This window comes from Cyanistes caeruleus, chromosome 1 (genome assembly GCF_971803275.1).
Source record: "Cyanistes caeruleus chromosome 1, bCyaCae1.hap1.1, whole genome shotgun sequence".
Classification (NCBI taxonomy): domain Eukaryota; kingdom Metazoa; phylum Chordata; class Aves; order Passeriformes; family Paridae; genus Cyanistes; species Cyanistes caeruleus.
The window spans coordinates 109,626,274-109,645,834 of NC_141701.1; the positions used below are offsets into that span (position 1 = coordinate 109,626,274).

Consider the following 19,561-nt stretch of genomic DNA (forward strand, 5'->3'; position numbering starts at 1 on the left):
TATTATTATAACAACAGCTGTAATGCAAAGGAGAGAGAAGGAAAATAAACAAAACCCAAGAGTAAGAAGAGATGCATAGTACAATCACTTACCACCTGCTGGCTGATGCCAACTCTCCCCCATTTATATACTGAACATGGCAGTCTATGGTATGAAATATCTTTTTGGCAAGTTCAGGTCAGCAAGCCTGGCTATCTTCCCTCCTGGCTTTTTGTACACTTCCTCTCTGGCAGGGCATGGGAAACTGAAAAGTCCTTGATGTGGAGAAAGCACTACTTAGTAACAACCACAACATCAACGTGTTATCAACATTATTCCCATACTAAATCCAAGGCACAGCACTGTACCAGCTACTAAGAGGAAAATTAGCTCTATTCCAGCATGAACAAGGACTGTTTTCTACATCCATTTGCTGACGGGTAGCTCATGTTTCTAATAAAATGTTTGTGAAAATACATGTTCTGGAAATGTGTTTTTTTTAGGGCTGAACTGGGTTCTACTATCAGTGTTCTAGAAAGAAGAGAGACATTTACTTTCTGTACTTCTTCACATCAGCTTTGGACAAACTCTTTATTCTCTGAAGCAGAAGTTTTAAATTGCAAGGTTTTGGAGTCAAGCCAAAGACTCCTGACAAATTAAAGACCTATAGTCAATTACCTACTCGTAAGACATTTTGCCAGCTCAGCTGTCTCGGTAACTCTGAACTAAGACTAATGCTTGCTAGTCCCTCAAGTTATCATTGTTTAGGACTTGCTGTCTGACAACCAGGTCAGTAAATGCTTTGTATAATAATGTTCAGAAGAAGATTTGCATTGAGACGTTAACAAAAATATGATAGGTAATTAATGGCAGGTTCCATAGGAGTGGTTCTTTAAACCAGTGAGACCTATTTTGTACAGTGCATGAACAAAAAAGTCAATTTACAGCTATGGAAAACAGACTCCTTTACAGTTATTACAATTACAGTTTGAGGCAACGATGTTGGCACATTGTTGCCAGATGGAGGCTTGGTTTTAGTGGCCACTTAATTAACAACTGGTAAACACTTGCACCCAAATACACATATTTACATATGCAGAGTGCTTACTGTGTCAGAATGATGCTTCTGGCTTAGAGAGCAAGAGTTATTAATGCAGCCTACTAATGAGAACGTCAGATTAAATTATCTTCTCTGGATCTTTGAGCCGTCTATCTGCCACCTGCACAGGAGCTCCCAAGCTGTGCAATGCCTCGTGAAAGCTGTGACCCTTTGGAAAGCAGCAAAGGGAGCTGGAAAAGTTTGGGTAGTTCAGGGGGAGAAGTCCTACTGTCTCTGAAGAAGGCTACTCTAGCACAGGTTCCCACCCAAGCTCTGTCTCATACCATGGCTCTGTATATATAAGATGTCTGAAAAGGTTTCTGATGGACAATACAGCTTTCAGTGGAAAAGCTTAATGTATTTTACGAAGTTGCCTGAATATCTTGGGGGAGGAGGAGAGGCCATGGAGATAAATGGGCCCTGCTTCTCAGCTGCCATAATTCATTGTCTGGCTGGTACAAAAACTGTAGTTTAATTACATATTAAGAATAATCTGTCATATGTCTGTATTACCTCCTGTCTGAGAATCTCAAACAAGATTGTTTGAATTGCACCCCACAGTTCACAGGATGCAATGATTTGTACTTAAACCTGTTTAGCTGGCAAGAAAATAAATGTAGGGATGACTTAAAAGGTCACGCAAACAGTATTCCCAAGATTCTAGGGGAGGAAAAAACCTCCTAAATCCTAGCAATACTGTCATCTTACTTGTAGTCCTGTCTGCTGTAGCCACTGACCAACACTAGTGTTGAAATCCAAAAGTTAGTTTGGAAAATTGAGTGAGATGTTGGCAACAGATAGTGTTATGGAAGGCTGTCCAAACAGGAGTGTTAAATTATTCATTTAAGTAATAGCCAGCTGCAAAAATGCAGCTGGCAATCTGAAATGGTCCTGTTATGAACATTAGTTAACAGTATCATGGTGTTCTTGAAATAAGGCAAATGTAATTCTGGAGTGTATCAGCCTTGCAATGAGAAGCTCTTCTTACTTCTCATGGGAAGGACTGGGGCCATTATGCCCAATTGTGAGCATTATTCTGAGAGTGTTTATGAGTCAGTCCATGAAAGCTCATCTGAGAGTAGAAGGAATGGTTTGAGGGCTAGGAAATTTAGTCAAGAAGGAAAGATAGAACAAATTCAGGTTATGTAGTAAAGATGACTATGGGGAGCTGGTAATAGTCTTCAAATATAAAGATTGCCTGAAAAAGGGAAAAAGATTGTTTTACCTCTTCATGGTGCATTAGATGGAAATAATGGACTTAAACTGCAGAGAATTAGATTAGCTGTTAGGAAAATATATTTGCATAAGGATCATGAATACAATAAATTTCCAGAGGAGAATGTTTCCCTTCAAGTTCTTGAAGAACTGATTAGACATACCTGTCAGGTATAGCTGCAATAGAAACAAGAAGCTGGTCACAGTGATTCCAGATGTGCTGTCCTGTCTTGTGATGGTTCTCCTGTCTCACATTTAAAGCCTATTTAAAACTTGCTTCTGTCTTACTGCATGTATTACAGCTGTAGCTGAGAATAATCTGAGGTGCAGCTTCTGATTTTTTGTTGAATTCAGCAAATTGATGGGCAGGACAAACATGTTTCCCCAGACTAATGTTGGGTAAAATGTGCATCCTATTCACTCCTGTCTCACAGCACATTTTTTGCCTGGCTGCAACTTACTCAGAGCATTTAAGGTCTGGCCATTACCTACTGTTGTGTTTTATTGCTGAAATTTGTGTGATGCCCAGGACTCTCATGAAGGGTTTGGAACTCTCCTTTTTGCTTGGTGACTGCCTTTCTTTCACAACTAATATTTTGGCATATTTGACAAGGATGTCTATTTGTGGATCATTTAGAGCAGCTGTCCAGATGAAGTTGTGCAAGTACTGTTGGATGTGGAAAAGTGGAAAGGACTACTTCTTGTATAAAAGCCATGTTCAGGAGGTTAGGGTTTTTCTTAGGACACAATCAGTATCTGCACAACACAATTGTATTACAGTTTTGTCAGATTACAAATAATACTGTGATTTCTAAGAAGTGTTTCAAGTTACCTTTACATCTGTCTACATTTTGAAATTTTCCACTTAATAACTAAATAAATTAATATAGCATTAACTTTACTGCTGACTAATACACTGGAACAACACTGTAGCTTAGCAGTTCTGCATTATTGTAAGGGTTCTTCTTGTTCTAATACTTTTACTGGTCTGGTTTTAAATGTTTCAGATGTTTGCCATTGATATGGCAAATAACATCTTTTGTCAGTGTCCCTCTGATGTCATTTATTTGAAGTATATGTACAATGTGCCTAGTGACCAAATTTGTCTATAATGCGGCATTCTAGGGGAGGTCTGGTATGTGGTAAGCAAAGGAGACAATTTTGGAGCTGAAATATGGGGCAAGTTGCTTGGTTGCTTCTGCCCTGACTTTAGAGTTGTTGATATTTTGAGATAAAATAAATTCCTTCTTATTGTAAGTGGACTTCAGTTTCCAATAAAAATTAATGAGTTGAGTTTTGGAGGTATCTCTGATAGATTTGCTTGTACAGATCTCTTCTTAAGGTCTTTCAAGTCCAGTTAAACCTTACTTCTGTCCTTTGTCACCATCATTGCAAGACTTGAGGAAAATCTAAGTGTTTCTCACTATTCTGTTCAATGCAGTGAATTGTGTTCTCCCCATTCTGCTTGACGCCAACAGCTTTTTTTGTCCTTCCATGGCATCCTGTGCAGGCTTCCTAGGGGACCTTTCTTCTCAGTTTTGGTCTTACTGTGATAACTCTGATCATGGACTGAGAAAGTACCTTGATACAAAAGGAAAAGAAAGCAACATAAAACTGAAATCACAATAAACCATGTATTTACTACAGATTCTAATTATTTTCCCCTTTGTTTTTATTTTTGTGCAGATTGTTTCTCAGAGGAAGCTCTCCAAGTCCTTGCTCAAACATGGCAACACAGCAGGAAAGTCATCTATAACAGTAAGTCAGTCTTAAATATGCTTTTGTTTTCATGTTATTTAAAAATATCCAAAGTGACTAATTCTCTCTAAAAGCGTCCTGCTAAGCCACCAAAATCCCTTGATTGAGAAGTGTTTTAAATTTTTTTATTTGATGACTTGCACTGTTTCTGACAAATTTCCTTGTTTTAAGGAAATGGCAACAAATAATGTATGACTTGTAAAAAATTCACAATACTTAGTACTACTTTCAAGGTACTTGGATGACAGCAAGTAACTTCTGCTGCTTGAATACTTTTAGTTGAAGGACTAGAACCTTCTGAAATTAATTTTTACCTGCTTTGCCACATAAAGGAGCCTCATCTTTCTTTTCCCTTGGGCTTTTTCCAGTTTCTCAGGAAAAAAAAAAAAGTTCAATGAGATTAGTTTTAGATGTGTTGTAAGGCAACTAAGGACTGGATTGTCAGCCCCATGTGTATTTAGAAAACTGAAGATCACTGTATTACCTCTCTTTCATCTTTCTCTATGCTGGCTCACGTAGGAGCTCAGTCTTGTCTGCACTGAACCTGGCATGCTTGTGACTTTTGCAGCTCTGCATTAAGATGAGGGCTGTAATAAAATATTCTGCTTTGGGAATCTCTGCTCTGTTGCCTCATGAGATCAAGAAGGATTTTTTTTCCTTAATGTGTGATTTGCCATATGGACTTCCTCTGGCTTGATTGTCTGGATTTTTTTCTGCCTTCAGCCACAAAAGAGATAGCAGACTGTGAGATACTTTCTGAGAGCCTAGGGAGATTGATTTCTTAGGTACCTTCCTTGGTGCTTGGCTGGGAATTGATTTGCTTGAGTGCATACAGTAAACTTGGTTTTGGTCTGGGGTTGGAAAGGAGTTTCCCTCACTCCTCTGGCTGAATAGAACCAGTAGAGAGTTTTGTTCTCTAAATAATTTGGTGTGGTTTTCCTGCTGGGATAATCTGGGCATACTTCATCTCACACATCCCTGTGGTGTTCTGGACCTCCCTTCTGTTCTTTGAGGTACACAAAGTGGTTTAGTCTTGTGAAAACACAAATGCTCTAGTACAACTAAAATCATTAGGCTTGTTAGGAGAGTGTTCTGGCAAAAATTAAATCACTGTGATAAACAGAAGATGAGAGAAAATGACTTAATAGTCCCTGCTGGCCTCACACTGGATGATAACCATGAAATATGGACCTTAGTTACGTGCTTTGGCTTCCAAACAGCAGTATTAAAGAGCAAGTTGACTTCACTTGAATGGGAAAAAACTGAACCCAGACAAAAAATATTGTGTGAAAAGTTTGTTGTCTCAACAGAATAATTAAAAACTCATTATTTATCATTATTTCTGGACCTGGGGACATACCAGGTGTCCATCAAATATGGAAGTTAGAAACACTGGTTTCCTAACTCCTTCAGTATAGTGAATTATGGGTTTTTCATAAGATTTTGAAAATTCCTATCTTAGCAAGTTTTGCTGGAATTTTATTGGCTTTTTGAGTGTGTAATGTCTCATCCACACAATTTTCTAATATGGCTGTGGGAAGAAAAAAGAACATTGCTCTGCTTCTCCAGCTGCAAGTCCATAAACCTTGTAAGAGCGGGTTCATTATTTTCAGGTAAAAATGCTAGTGAAATTTGGTGTGCAAATCCCAGAGCACTGTTGGTCATACACAGCTTAACCAGACCTTTTAAACCATCAGACTACACGGAAGAGAAATGTGTCAGACTCCATGGGTCAGATTTCCAGCAATCTGATGTTTGCCTGGAAGATGTGATGCACCACATGTGTACCTGTGGTACTTTAATGCCCAGTTAAGCCTCTGTGCCTCTGTGTGGCTGCATGTATGGAGAATCACCTCAGCTCACTGCTGGGAGGTGTCACAGCCAGAATAGTCTCAACTCAGGGAATTTTACTTAATGAATTGCCAGTCAAAGTAAACTTTTAACTACTGGGAAACAAATAGAACAAAAAAAAAATAAAACCTCCAAGAGAAAATACTTTTCCTGCCCCTTCCCTGTGGTCAACTCCACTTCTGACACCTCTCCTGCCTCCTTCATGGTCTTCACTCCCTTTGCCTTCATTTCATGTTGTTCTCAGTCCTTTTGATGAGATGCTGTGTGACACAGGTCAGGAACAAAAAACAGTGGTTTGGGGTTTTTTGGGGTTGTTTTTTTGGGTTTTTTTTTTTGTTTGTTTTTTATTTATTTTTTTTCTTCTGCTCTTTGAGGTTTTTTTCACTCATTTTCTTAGTTCTGCTCTGGACTCACACAGCCTTCAGGGGCATCTTTGCTCCAGCATGGGTGTTACCTGAGGGTGTGCACAGAGATGTCTCCTCCAGCATGGAGCACCTCCTTCTGAGAGTGAATCTCCAGCTGTGTCCCCACAGCTTGGCCTTCTCCATGCCTCCTTCTGGATCTTCTTTAGGGTAGCCTTGCAGGCCACCTACCTCTCCTTCCTTTGTGTCTCTTGCCTCTGGCAGCTCTGCCCTTTCTGAAATAGGTTCATGAGAGGTGCCATATGCACCTCTGATGGGTTGATGTTTTGGGGTGCAGTCAGTAGCTGCTGCCAAGCCAGTTTGGCAAATTTTTGGGTTTACCCAGCAGCTCCTCGAAGGACTTCAGTTGGTGGAGACAGTCAGAGCCTATCTGGGAAGCTGGCATGGCTGCCATGTGTGTGGTCATGAACATGAAATACCCAGGAAACAGATTCTGTTTTGGAGATTTGGTCCCTGTGCAGAACATTTACAAAAGGGAAAAAAGTTTTGAGTTTGAAATTGAATATAATGTGGTTTGTTTCAAAGAACATTTTTCAGTGAAATACCCCAGGTTTGGTTAATGCCTTCTCTCCCCTGAGGTATTTTAATGGCTTACTTAGGAAACTGGTTTAGTTGGTTCTTTATAATGGGTTTTCTTATAATGTTGCACAGCACAATAACTGATATCATTATTGATATAGCTTACACCATCTGAAAGAATCTATTACGCTATATTATTTTAGGATTACTTGTTTCTGACTCCATCTATAGCAAATTGTTTTGCCAATGTGGCTATTGCAGAAAAATTATACCAGGAGAGCTCTCCTGCTGTAAATGTCCTTTTCATGGCAACTAATGCCAGATGACTTCACTCCTTTTTTCATTTATCTTGCCAAATGATGCTGAAGTGGCCTGAAAATAATTGGGCTTTAGAGCTGAGTAATCCAACTCTTGTAGAGCATTTTTGTCGCCTTGGACACTGAGACTGTGGAATTCTCTGTTTTCCACTCTGAGGAGGAGTACTTGGTCAGAGGAATGGGGTCCCTGGTGGATGTGAATGTCTGTCCATTGACAGGTGTTTGACAAGGCTCACACAAAGTGTTTCAGGTCTGTGGGCTGACCCAGGTGTTGTCCTTCCAGTTGGCAAAGAGAAGCACATTAACTTATTCCACATTTCAGTTTCCTAAATGGGGTCTGCAGTCTTCACACACCTAAAAATGGCATCGTTCTCCCCTTCCATTACACCATGCACAACTCAGATGTAGCTTTCCATTTAGGTGATCGCTGAGGAACTGTCTGGCAATGACGACTACGTTGAACTTTCATTCAGTGCACGGAAATTGGATGACAAGGTAAGCTGCTTGGTATTAACCTTTCTGAAAGATATAAGGATGCCTGCAAATATAATTTGATGAGATTTTCCACGACAGATATTTTTTTGCCTTGTGTTATTAAACATATCAGGGTTTTCAGATGAATGTGCACAATGAGGCTTTCCTTGAGTTGCGAAGTAATTAAAAAAAAAAAACTCAAGGGAATCTAATTAAAACCAAGACAAGTTAATTACACTACAACCAAGACAATTTAATTATGTAAAATGTCACAGATCAGATGTGTTTAGAGAAGTGAACTTTCTGTGAGTAGTCAATGATGTTATCGTTGAAGTTTCCTAAAATACAGCTAAAAACTTCATAACAGCTAGGTCATGATACACATTTTGTTTGACAAAATGTAGCTCAAATGTGAGAAAAATACTTGCATCTTTGTTAAAAACTTTTTCCCTCTCTAGGAAGAAAACTTTACATTGACTCAAACACTGCTCAGTATTCTAAGGAGTACCTCTTTCTGAAAACATGTTATTGTTTAGAAATTTACATATAATAAGCATCTCAACTCACAGCCCTGATAACTGCTTGTACCACTTTCTGTTATTTCAGTGCAACAGCAGGCATAGAATTCTTTGAGGTATATAGCCCTTTCTTATATATGAATGTGCTTTCATATATATGAAGGTGCTTCTTATTAGAAGCACATGGCAACTCTGTACAAAGGTTTAGGATTGTGATGCCCCAAGTGTGTTCTTGTAAACATATGACATGAGGATCGCTTAAAATCACATCAGTGAGACTACTTTTGGATACATATACATCAGGTTTTCAAACTTGGGTTGTAACTTATGAAAAATATTTTCAGTTGAAACTACCAGCAAATCTCAGGCAAGCAGAAAGTACACAGAAAGATCAATAGTACAGGCATATAACTTAAATAAAATTTATAAAATCTTACCGTGCTCAGGATCATTAACAATCATAAATGATTGGAACCTGAATTTGCTTCTCATCTAAATGATAAATTAGTTTCCTCTTTCAGAGTTGCTGGAGTCTTAATGGTTTTGAGTGGCATAATTTATTTAGGTGTCAAAATGTAAATTTAACAACCTTTCTTTAGATAGATATCTTTAGAGGTAATTCCCAAACTTGTACACAGGTTTCGTCTTGATCCACATGCTGTCACATCTAGGAAAAAGGAAAGGACATAAACAACATAATAAGACTTAGTCATTGCTTTTCCACAAATGCAAAATGTAATCTGCTTTAAATATTAGGATTGCTTCTAGCTCTTATTGGTATAAATTTAAAGGATACTGCCAGAGTGCAATTCTGAGCCAGGTCAGTGGTGTCTGGGCAACAGTCTTAGAGAGTGATTGAAACACTTTGTGGGAATAAAGTGAGAAAGATCAGTCTGAAATATTGCAACAGTATTGTCATTCTTGCCATTTTAACATGTCCAATCAAGGTGGGCTTCATCTAATACAGAATTCTTAGATGAGCAGTGTTCAAGTCAAGCAGTGACTCATCATGTCTTATCTGAATCCAACCTCCTTTCTTTAACTGATGAAAATCTCTGGAAGCCTGTTGCTTTGAAAGAAGTCTTTCAATTTCCTCTGGCTAAAGATGTGGCTCTAAACCTGGCTGAAGCTTGGTTTACTTCTTCTATAATAAAAGTATGGCTTATAATGAACTTTGACATCATTAAATGAAAGGCACTTCTAGTAATTATTTTTATTAAGATTTGAAATTACTTAAATCACATAATTCAGCCATTGGCAAAAAAGAATGAGTGCTCTGATGTCACAAAAAGGAAAAAAAAAATCAAAGGCTTGAGAAGAGTCCATTTTTTAAAATCCAAAGCATGGGTTTGCATGCCTCTCCCCATTCAGAGAAGTGAACACCTGAATCAGTAACACCTGATGTTAGAGATGTAACATCAGAGAAACAAACTGAGGATTTAAACTGGCCTTGGAGTCTCCCAAAAAACAGAGGAAGCCTCTGGAAGCAGTCACTCATGCTCTGCTGTGAGGTCACCTTTGTATACCCTGGGGTTCCTGCGCTGGTGGCTGTGGGAGTAGCAGCAGATAAGTAGAATCCCAATGCCTCACAACTTGTGGATAATGGGAGGGGTGGGGGGAGGTCATGTATGTGCTCTCAGGATAAAAAGAAAAATAAATTCTTTCCATCCATAATCATCTTGAATGGACAGGAATATTCTTCCTTCATCCCTTAAAGGATATCCTTGAAAGAGAATCCAGATTGGGTTCCTTAAGTGTATGTATTTCTGACACTAAGGAAAATACATGAACAACACGTTTTTGGGTAATTAAACAAAATTTGTCGATAAGATTTAACAGCCAGGATATGTTTTTTGCTTGCTTTTTTTCCTCTTGACATAAAACAGCAAGAATTTTAGGGAAGCTACAAAACAGAGCCTAATAATTTTTTCCTACTGGAGTGGCTGAAACATTCAGTGAAAATGATAGGAAAATGATGGATATGAGAGTTTCCTTTAGTTAACTGACTTTAGCAGAAATAACGGTTATACTTTTTTATTACAGTGCTTATTTGGAAGGTATAACTGCTTTTTCATGTTTTATTGAAGCCTTGTCAGCTCAAATGGCACGTCTTTGTTTCAAGAGATCCACTGAGAACACTTCGCTGTGGAACAATAACTTTTGGAAAGGTTTTATTGCATTAATAGCTGTGTCACAATTACCATAACAAGCAGCTACGTTTTTTATGATAGCTATAATAAATTTTGGGCACTGAGGCAGGCAAACTGCTTCTCCTGTTCTGAGAGAAGCAGTTACCATTGTTTGGGAAATATTATGCAGCAAATATCTGCAAAATACAAGCTAATACTGCTTTTTTATATAGTTCCCTGGTATTAAACTACTACCAAAAAAACCCTCCTCAAATGGCCTTTTTTAGCTGTTGAATAATATTCAAACTTTTAGGTTTTTGACCACTTTCCTCTTTTTTAAGGGAGCTTTGACTTGATCCCCAATCCTGAACTTTAAAAACTGTTGTGCTCTGAAATTAATCTACTAAAAATTTATCAGACTAGGTGGTTAGAAAAAGATATAGCTAAATTTTTCAAGTTTGGGCCATGTACTTATGTTATTACTGTGTAACTGCTGCACATACTGAAAGAACAATGTGCATTATACCTCTAGCAAATATAATATGTTAATCATTTAAATATTATTAAAATAGCAGGATATATTGCAGCTATTCTTCTTTCAGAAGATATCCTTGGGGGATAATGCAAAGATATTAGATTCAGCATAACAACTGAAAAATGTTAATTGTGAAAGCAAATGTTTCTTTAGCTACAAATTTATATTTATTACAAAGCAATTCCAATAGAGAAGGATTTTTTTTGTTTGTACCTCAATTCTGAAAGTAATTAGGCCTTGTTTTTGCAAGGAGGGGGAGTGATATAAACCACCATCCAGCATTACAATATTTCCTTATATGTGGTATTATCTTGGTAGTTAAAACCAATTATTAAAAATTATTTCTTTTGTGCTGATGTGCTGTTGTACCTTTATGATACTCAGCTAGGAATGATACTATATTTTGAGCCTTAAATGAAATCTTGACTTCCTTTCTGAATTCTTTTGCACTCCAGGGTGCATTCTTTGGATGTATCATTTTGAGGTATTTCCTTTCAAATAACTTACCAAATTTGTGTTTGATAAAGAAACTCTTAACATTAAGCTTTTAATCAGTTTCAATCAGAATGCTTCCGTGTGAGAAGAGGCAGCTCAATTTTTTTTAATCCTATGTGCTCTGGATTTTTGTGTCATTATGATTAAACCAGCACCCCCTCTCTCTGCTTGTTTTCTTTCCTATACACTGATAATCTGGCAGAATTTGATCACCAAAGCCCCCTATATAGTAGCAATTTCAAATTTTGAGTAGATTCCGGATACTGAATCTACATCAGGGCCTTGAGGCAAAACCTGGAGTTACTTAGTTGAATTTTGCACTGGTTTTACACAGTTTGACATAAATGTCCTGTTTACCATGGAGCTGGAACAATTAGCCAAACACACAGCTTTGCTCTAAACATACTTTGGCTCAAACATATAGTTCCATGCTCCCCATAATAGGATTTAACAAATAAATCTTCCCATCAGTTGCTAAATGTGCCATTAAGTTTTCTCTAGAAAGTAAAGCAGCAGATCAATGACAAAACAGCACTCTCAACACAAAATTATGCCATTTTTAGGGTATGACATGACATTAGGTTCCTTGAGCCTTGTTCTAGGCTTTGTGGTCCATAGGGACTAATTTTCTTCTCTAGGCATTCAAATTCAAGTGTCCTTTTTCAAAGCCCTGAATTCTTTGAACTTGTGGAATTGTAAAAATGGCCTAAAAATAAATTTTACCAAGCACAGACTGTGGCTAGCATCTTATCCAAAGTTGTTCCCAAACCAAGGGCTGTGCAGCTAATCAAAAATGGGTATGGGGGACATTTGGTGAGGAGAAATTTGTAGAATTATATATATATATATATAATTATAATTATAATTATAATTATAATTATAATTATTATATATATTAGAGTATATATATATCTATATATATATTAAATAGTATATATTTTATTATATGTATTACAGTAATTTTTACACTAACACTATCATAGAGACACCTGGATACTGAACAGAATTTCTCACTTCCTCAAATTGACATGTGGGTCTGTAGTTTTGGATATGTCCAATAAAGAAGAATAATATTAATATGCACAAAATTAATCATGTGGCTCCTTTGAAGAAGAAAATTAGGATGGGACTTGAAACTACAGGAAATGGACTTAGTGCTGTTAAATCCTGCTCTTTCAGCATGGCACAGTTAGAAATTGGAAGCTTTCCCCCTGCTGGGTTAGCAGCCAGTTCCTCTTCTCCCCCCTTCAGCCAGCATGTCCAGAGTAAATGAGATGTTGAAACAAAAGAGCCTGTGGTCAAATGAAGCAGCACTATAGAAAGCAACTTAATTTAGGTTTGTGTAAGAAGGTTCGGGGTTGTTAGCTGGATACAAGACTAGGAGGAAGTGTTCTGCAGTGTGTGAATGTGAACCTCAGTGTCTGTCAGAGATTTGCCTAGTGATATCAGGTTATTTCCTTCATTACCCTGCTCTGTCATCTTTGTCACGGTAGCATGGGCTTGTTACCACACCCTGAAGAGGACTTGCATCTCTAACCAGCTCTAATCCATTTTGACAGTACTTGTGTTAGTTGGTAGCAGCACAATGTCTTGGCCAATTAACTTCTGATTTCAGAGGTAGGTGAACAGTGTGAAATTCAACCCCAGTGTGGAATATGCTTCAAAGTGCAATGTGTTAGAAAACTGGTATCAAAAGACCAAACAGGTATGGAGACAGAAAGAAACAAGCTAGGTGGATGATGGAGCTAATGCTCAGGAAGCTGGGCTGAGTGTAAGAAGGAAAGGGGTTGTAAAAGGACATTTTACATTTTTGCATGCTATGATTAAATAGTCAAACTGAGAGCAACAACAGGAATCTTTGTGAGACAAGGACAAGAATAAAATATTGCTGAGAAACACCAAAACTAAAACTACTCTGGCTCTTCCTTTTCATTAGCAGTCAGGGAAGCACCTGTGCATTGTGCCTGAAAAGCTCAAAGAAAAAGAAGCCCCAAGAGTAACCTGTCCTATATTTTATTTTAGGATTTTTTCAGCAAATCTGATCCTTTTTTGGAGATTTTTCGGGTGAATGATGATGCAACCCAACAACTTGTTCACAGGACTGAGGTAAGGAGTAGAGTTGAATTTACTTTCCAAGGCAACAGATGGCTGTCAGGAGGCATAGTTTATGCTTCCCATGTCATAAAGGGAAGTGGTTTTAAATCTAGGTGTGCAAACACCCACACTTAAAAACACTTTCTAGTATTACACTCTAGCGTTACTATTAACTAATGTGTATCAGGTCTTGACTTACATTACATTGTCATCTTACAGTAAAGGGAGATGAAGTCAAAGCCTGATTAAACCAGCAGATACTCTCTTGGAAGGTCAGGAGATATAAACACTAGATTTAGCCAAAACCAGGCTACAGAATGTATCATGTTTTCCCATTAGTACTGTGTTGCTGCTTCCCCACCTCCTCGCAGGTTTCTGGTGCTAAAATGATTGTAATCTGGGCACTTTACATTTGTTTTTTACCACCCAGTAACATTATTGCTCCATGGTAATGACTGGAACTGTGTTAAAAAAATGGCATTTAGGTGTATAGGGTAAAGGTGTGGCAGGTGTTAGTGGTTATTAACCTGTTAGGGACTCCATAGTTTTCCTAGCAAGGCAAACAATGTGCGAGTAAACTGATTTTGCCTATCCCCATTGCCCAGTCCTGCATATCTTCCATTGCTTCCAGTTCAGTTCTACAACCTTTTCCCCGTGAATTATCTCCCACTGAGGCATGGCAGTGCCAGAGCAATGTCTGTAGCATCATCTGTGGGAATGTATGGGTCCATTTCCCACTCCATTTCTGCTCCTCTTTTTGGGGGCTTTCCAGAGGAAGATTGTTGGAAACTGCTCAAGGGCTCATATCTCACTGGATGTAGTTCTGAAAACTCCAGCTGAGCTCTGCTCTCTTCTCTTGCTGGTGAATGTAGTGTATTGAGAATTGTGGCTCTTGTTAGCATTCTGCTGAGAGATTTGAAAATGTTAAGGGTTCTCTTTCTTCTTTTCACTTACAGGTTGTGATGAATAACTTAAATCCAGCATGGAAGACTTTTAAAGTGTCTGTAAATTCTCTGTGCAGTGGAGACCAGGATCGCAGGCTAAAGGTCAGAAGTAATTCCTACTTTTTTAATAGTTTTACTCAGAAAACAAAAGTTGGTCTCTCTTTTTTTGACTGTAGATTGCTATTCTGCAATTGCCTCTTCTTTGATGGAAAAGATGATCACACAGCTGCATTACGATTTCCATAATCAAATTAAGGATGCAGAGAAGTGGTAATCCACTGTAATCAGTAGATTATGCTCTATATTTCTTAAAGTAATCTCAAAAAATGATGGGGCTATTTTTTTGCAATCAGTTGGATAATTTAAATCCAGCATCATTTAACTGGTGAAAGTATACTCAAGGGAAGAGGCAGCCCTACCACAGTTTTAACTACTATTTCCTCACTTCTATATCTGGAAACCTTCTGTAAAAGAAGCACTGAAATATGAGATTTATTTTTATACTTGAAGAATAGGATAGCCACAAAAAGACATGTGCCATAGTAATGGAAGTGTTTCTAGTCAGCAGAAAGACAGATAATTTGGAACCTGGAGCTTTCTGTAAAAAAAAAAAATCATCTTCATCCATCTAATTTGGCTTAAATCAAGTCTTTATGCAATTGTTTATGTCTTCTGACCAGGTTTAAGGCTAATACTAAATTTAAAAACATTGAACAAAGGCCACTGTCCCCAGTGTCTATTCAGACTCTTAGACCTGATGAAAGGATATTGAACTCAAAAGTATGACTGGTTCTTTTCTTACTATACCTATTTGCTTAATAGAATTTTATTTTGTCCTTGCAAACATTTCTTCTTTCATCATTATAGCTGCAAAATCCTGCAGAAGGGGTGTTGTCATTTTTCACTCATTACTTACTGTAGGATGTACTAAGCAGATAGAAAAAGAAAATGCTGGTGTGGATATGTTGCAAAGCATATCACAGATATGTGGAAAGAGTAAAAAGCAGTCTTATGAATGCTTGGATTTACAAAATTAGCCCTGTTATTATAGAACAACATATAAATTTGAGGCAAGAGATGGATCAGTTTTCTGCTACTGAAATGAAATGCAGAATTAGCGCAGCACTGCCTTCATCACATTGTGTATATGAGGTCTTTAAATCACTCAGGTGAGAAAACCTAGGAAGAGAAGCAAACAAAATATAAAGTCTAGAATGTGAGAACAAGTGGCAACTCCATAATGGTAGAGGAATGAGGTTCCAGGGGGAAAAATGCTCTGAAATTGAGGTGTGAAGGTATCAGAAAGGCTCAGATTTCAGTGTGGGCAGAAGAAAATGGGTCTGGGAATAAAGGTGATCTTTTGAGCTATGAGCAGAGACAGTAGTCAAAATTGTTTGCAAATGAACGGCCAAAAGGCTGAAAAGGGAGAAGTGAAGAGGAACGAGCGTAGTCCCTTAGGACTGTCTGTTAAGAAGATGAGGTGAAAGTCAGTGAAAGGATGGCTAAGGAAGAAAACCAGAGCAAGATGGGTCTTCTGAACCTACTGAGAATTTTCAAGACAGTCCTTTTTTCCCTCTCTTTCTGGGAGAATTTTTTGTGTTCTTCTTTTGTGTATGCAAATGTTGGCAGCCTTGCTTTAGATATCTGAGTATTTGCCTGAGGCTACAGTTCAGCCATTTGCAGAAAAGCTAAAAGTACTAAGATTTGCATCAGATCATTCATGAGTACAGGAATATTTTAAAACTAATTATGGCTGTAAAATAAGAAAAAAGCTTGATACTTATTTCCAATTCAGGCCCTTTATAACTTTTGTGGGTGTAAGATAAGGCTGTTAGGTTAGAGCAGCCACCCAAATCACTTGTATTTGAGAGATAGCATATAATACTTGTCAGATAATTATTTTCTTCTTTTCTATATGGTCTATACCCTAGGAATTGGATGGCATCTAGGACAGAAGAGTGAAAATGATAATAATTAGAGATCTGAAGTGTCTGTGACTGGTATAGAACTGTATCAATGTTTATCTTTGATTTACTTTGACTTCACTTTGATTGACTACGCATTCTACTTTTTGCATTACCATATTTTGGAAAATTTGCCTTCAATTGCTTTGTTTCACTTCATAAAGTATATAGCAATATGTTACAGCTAAGTGTTGGAAGAGTTCCCTGTGCCTTATTTAATGTGGAGGAGATTTAGAGTATTCCAGCTGCCTTGCTGAGCACCAGCTTCTTGCCAAGATGGTTTGATCACTGTGAACAGTAGTTGCATAAGGCTGGGTAGTTTTGTGTCTCTTCCTGCTGTTAGTTTTTAACATACTCTGAAAGCATAACCTAAGTTAAGGCGTAAAGAGGCAACAGAAGGGCTCAGAGGGAGCTAGCAGCTTGTGGAAATTTTCAACTGCAGACACCTTGCAATTGTGCCTACCTTTGGTTTACCTCTGTGGGCTATTTGGAAGCCTGAGGTCCTGGCCCTTCATCTCTGCTGCTGAATTCACATGAGTACTGAGCTTAGTGGTCAGATTTTTGTTCTGGGCAATGAGGATTAACATGGGAAAAGCTGAAAAAACTCTCAGAAAGTTTTTCAACTTACAGGAAGTTTTCTCTTCATAAGTCTTGCACTCCAAGCAGTCTTTACACTGTCTGGGCATTTGAAACTTTCAGTTTTAAAATGCCTGTTTAGAAAGATAAGATGAGTTAGGTCACTAAAATCAAAGCAGCCAATAGTTAGGGTCTGCCAAAAGTCTTTTGCTAGCTTTCTTTACAAAGTCTGTTAATTTGAATTCCTTATGGGCTTTAAAGAAAAAACTAATTTTGCTTTATTTAGCTGTGGTGCGAAGAATAATGAACATTTTATTCCTCTCAGGACATCTTGTAAAACTTTATTACAATTATTGCTGCTCTAGGTTTTATTATGAAAATATTATATTAGATTTATGAACCTACTGAGCTTTTCTTCCCAGACACTGAAACCATCCAAGAAGTCTGGTCACACTTCAGTGCCAATCATACCTTCTTTTAATGCTAACAGGACAAGCAATTAGTGTATCCATTGAAGTGAACAAAATATCTCTTTGATCCAAAAGTAGTGCATTGCTTTCCTAATATGTAAAGATTTTCAAATCACAACAGTAACTACTGACAAATCTGAATGAGGATTGTACTCCTTCTGAGGGCAGGTTTTGTCCTAGTCTGATGTGCTGAATGTCCTGTAAATTGTGAAACTTTTGGCATTCAAATCTGGTTTCAGCATGTGGGTTATGTTGCTGTCAAAGGTTTATCTGAAATACGAGATTTTATTGTGGCTATTTTCTGGTAGGGATCATCTACTGCCCACCCATCTAATAGTTGCAGGGTTCTTCTTTTTCTAGAAAAGTCCTGGTAATGTATACAGAAAAATAATCACAAGGTGCTTGTTAGGCAAAGTCCAAACAGGTTGTATGACATACAATAATTCCATCTCCTGCTGAGGTTGTATGGAGAACCACCCCAAAAGAAGCGCAGTTCACAAGGAAAAGTAGGAACTGAGGCAAAAAAAAAAGGAATAAAAATGTTGCTGAGGTGAACTGATAAGCTGCTAGGAGAGTGGGAAGCACATGTCATATCTGTGTAGAAAGCCCTTTCCATCTTCCACCTACACAAGGGGAAATTTTCAAAAGAAGCATGCCCATTAGGTATTTTTCTACCTTTCAAAAATCTGTATGTTGCAACTGTATCATTGCTGTCAGTTTGTTTATTGCTCCATCCTGGCATGACCCAGCTGACAGGTGATGATCCCGATGTGCAGCTGTGAGTGGGACACACAGCCACGGTTACCAGGGCTGTTCCATACACCGGGGCATGAGGCTCCCTCTGTGCCTGTGAACGGCCTTTGCAGCCTGAGGAGAGAGTACTAGTGCTTTCTTTTGGTAACCATGGGAAGGTTGCCTCTTCCTGTCCACTTCTAATGAGGTTAAAACTTGGTTCTGCCATTCTTCTCTGTTTTCTTTTGTGTCCAGTTGACTCCCTTGGCTCTGTCCACCTGACCTGTTGGAGTAGCTGTGTCTTAGCACAGGAATTGTTTGCATTTCTGCTGAGGAGTCTGTTTACATTTTCTTGCAAGCCCCAAAGTACCTATGATGCTCTTAGTCCTAGCAAGGTGCACTCAGGACTTTAAAGGTCATTTTCAATTTATTTCCATACTAAGATCTTGATAAAAAGGTCCCTTTCCAATATGAATTTTCATAGACCATGGATTTTCTGTATTTTTTGGTAGGTCATTGTTAACAAGGTCTTCTTGAGAGACCTGCACTTTGCTTAAATTAGTAATCTATGCAGTGCCGCTTCTGCTTTGTTGATACTATTATATAATGTGAACCTCATTACAATATTAATAGAAGAAGCTCCACAGCTTACAAGAAAGATCTTGACATTATTCTGGATGTAAATAGGTAATCACTTTATTTTAATTTTATTAATTAAAATCATTACATGAGAATTCATTATTAATGTCATAATCTCTTCCCCAGTGTCTGCTATGGCATTTTTGGGGGTGGAGTGTTGGGTCTTCTTCAGATGGTTGTAACCTTCTGTTTCCTTCTGATTTCTTAAGCGTGTTGACTCTTTCATGCAAAATGATGGATCATTAGAAGAAGAAATTGCTTCTTATAAATGGTCTGCTCCATTCTGAGTTAAGGAAAAGCAAATAGCAGTGGCTGTTTTGATAGTCTCTGAGTTATTGCTGCTGCGTTCTCTAGATCAATACGTTTTCAGTGACCTTTAATACTTGACTGCAGCTCTGCTTATACAGGTATATTATAAACTGTAATCCTTCAATAAACCCTCAGTACCTCTGAAAGCCACTAGTGAAAGTAACTGAGAGGAACCTGTGAAGAAGACCAAATAAAGCTTAAATACAAGGAATAATATAGTCAGACAAATCCATTAGTGCTTTTATTCTTTCACAGTTTACCTGTCAGAGCGTTTGAAGCATTAGTATGAAAAAATACAGTTTGTGGTCAACAGCAATAATTTCTGCAGGATTTTAAAAAGCATGTGGCTTAAAAGGCAATTCAAGCAGTGTCAAATGATGATTAGAAAGGCATGAACTGAAGGATTTTATTCTGTTCCATAAGGGAAGGCTCATTTATTGTTGCTGTTTTCTTTGGGCTTTTAATTCCATGTAGAAAGAGACTGGCACCGAGAACAAATTAGAGCACAGGCTAGACTTGCTG

The 19,561-nt window shown here is 38.0% G+C and overlaps 1 protein-coding gene across 4 annotated transcripts in view; it reads left to right on the plus strand.

The window, feature by feature from the left end:
• Positions 1-19,561, plus strand: part of CPNE4 (copine 4) — a 268,547-nt gene that overhangs the window by 168,011 nt on the left and 80,975 nt on the right. For all 4 annotated transcript variants that reach the window (XM_086849429.1, XM_086849453.1, XM_086849437.1 and 1 more), the window contains 4 exons: positions 3,980-4,051; positions 7,581-7,655; positions 13,334-13,417; positions 14,362-14,451. In XM_086849429.1, the coding sequence (XP_086705555.1) occupies positions 3,980-4,051; positions 7,581-7,655; positions 13,334-13,417; positions 14,362-14,451 (321 nt within the window). The remainder of the gene's footprint in view (positions 1-3,979; positions 4,052-7,580; positions 7,656-13,333; positions 13,418-14,361; positions 14,452-19,561) is intronic.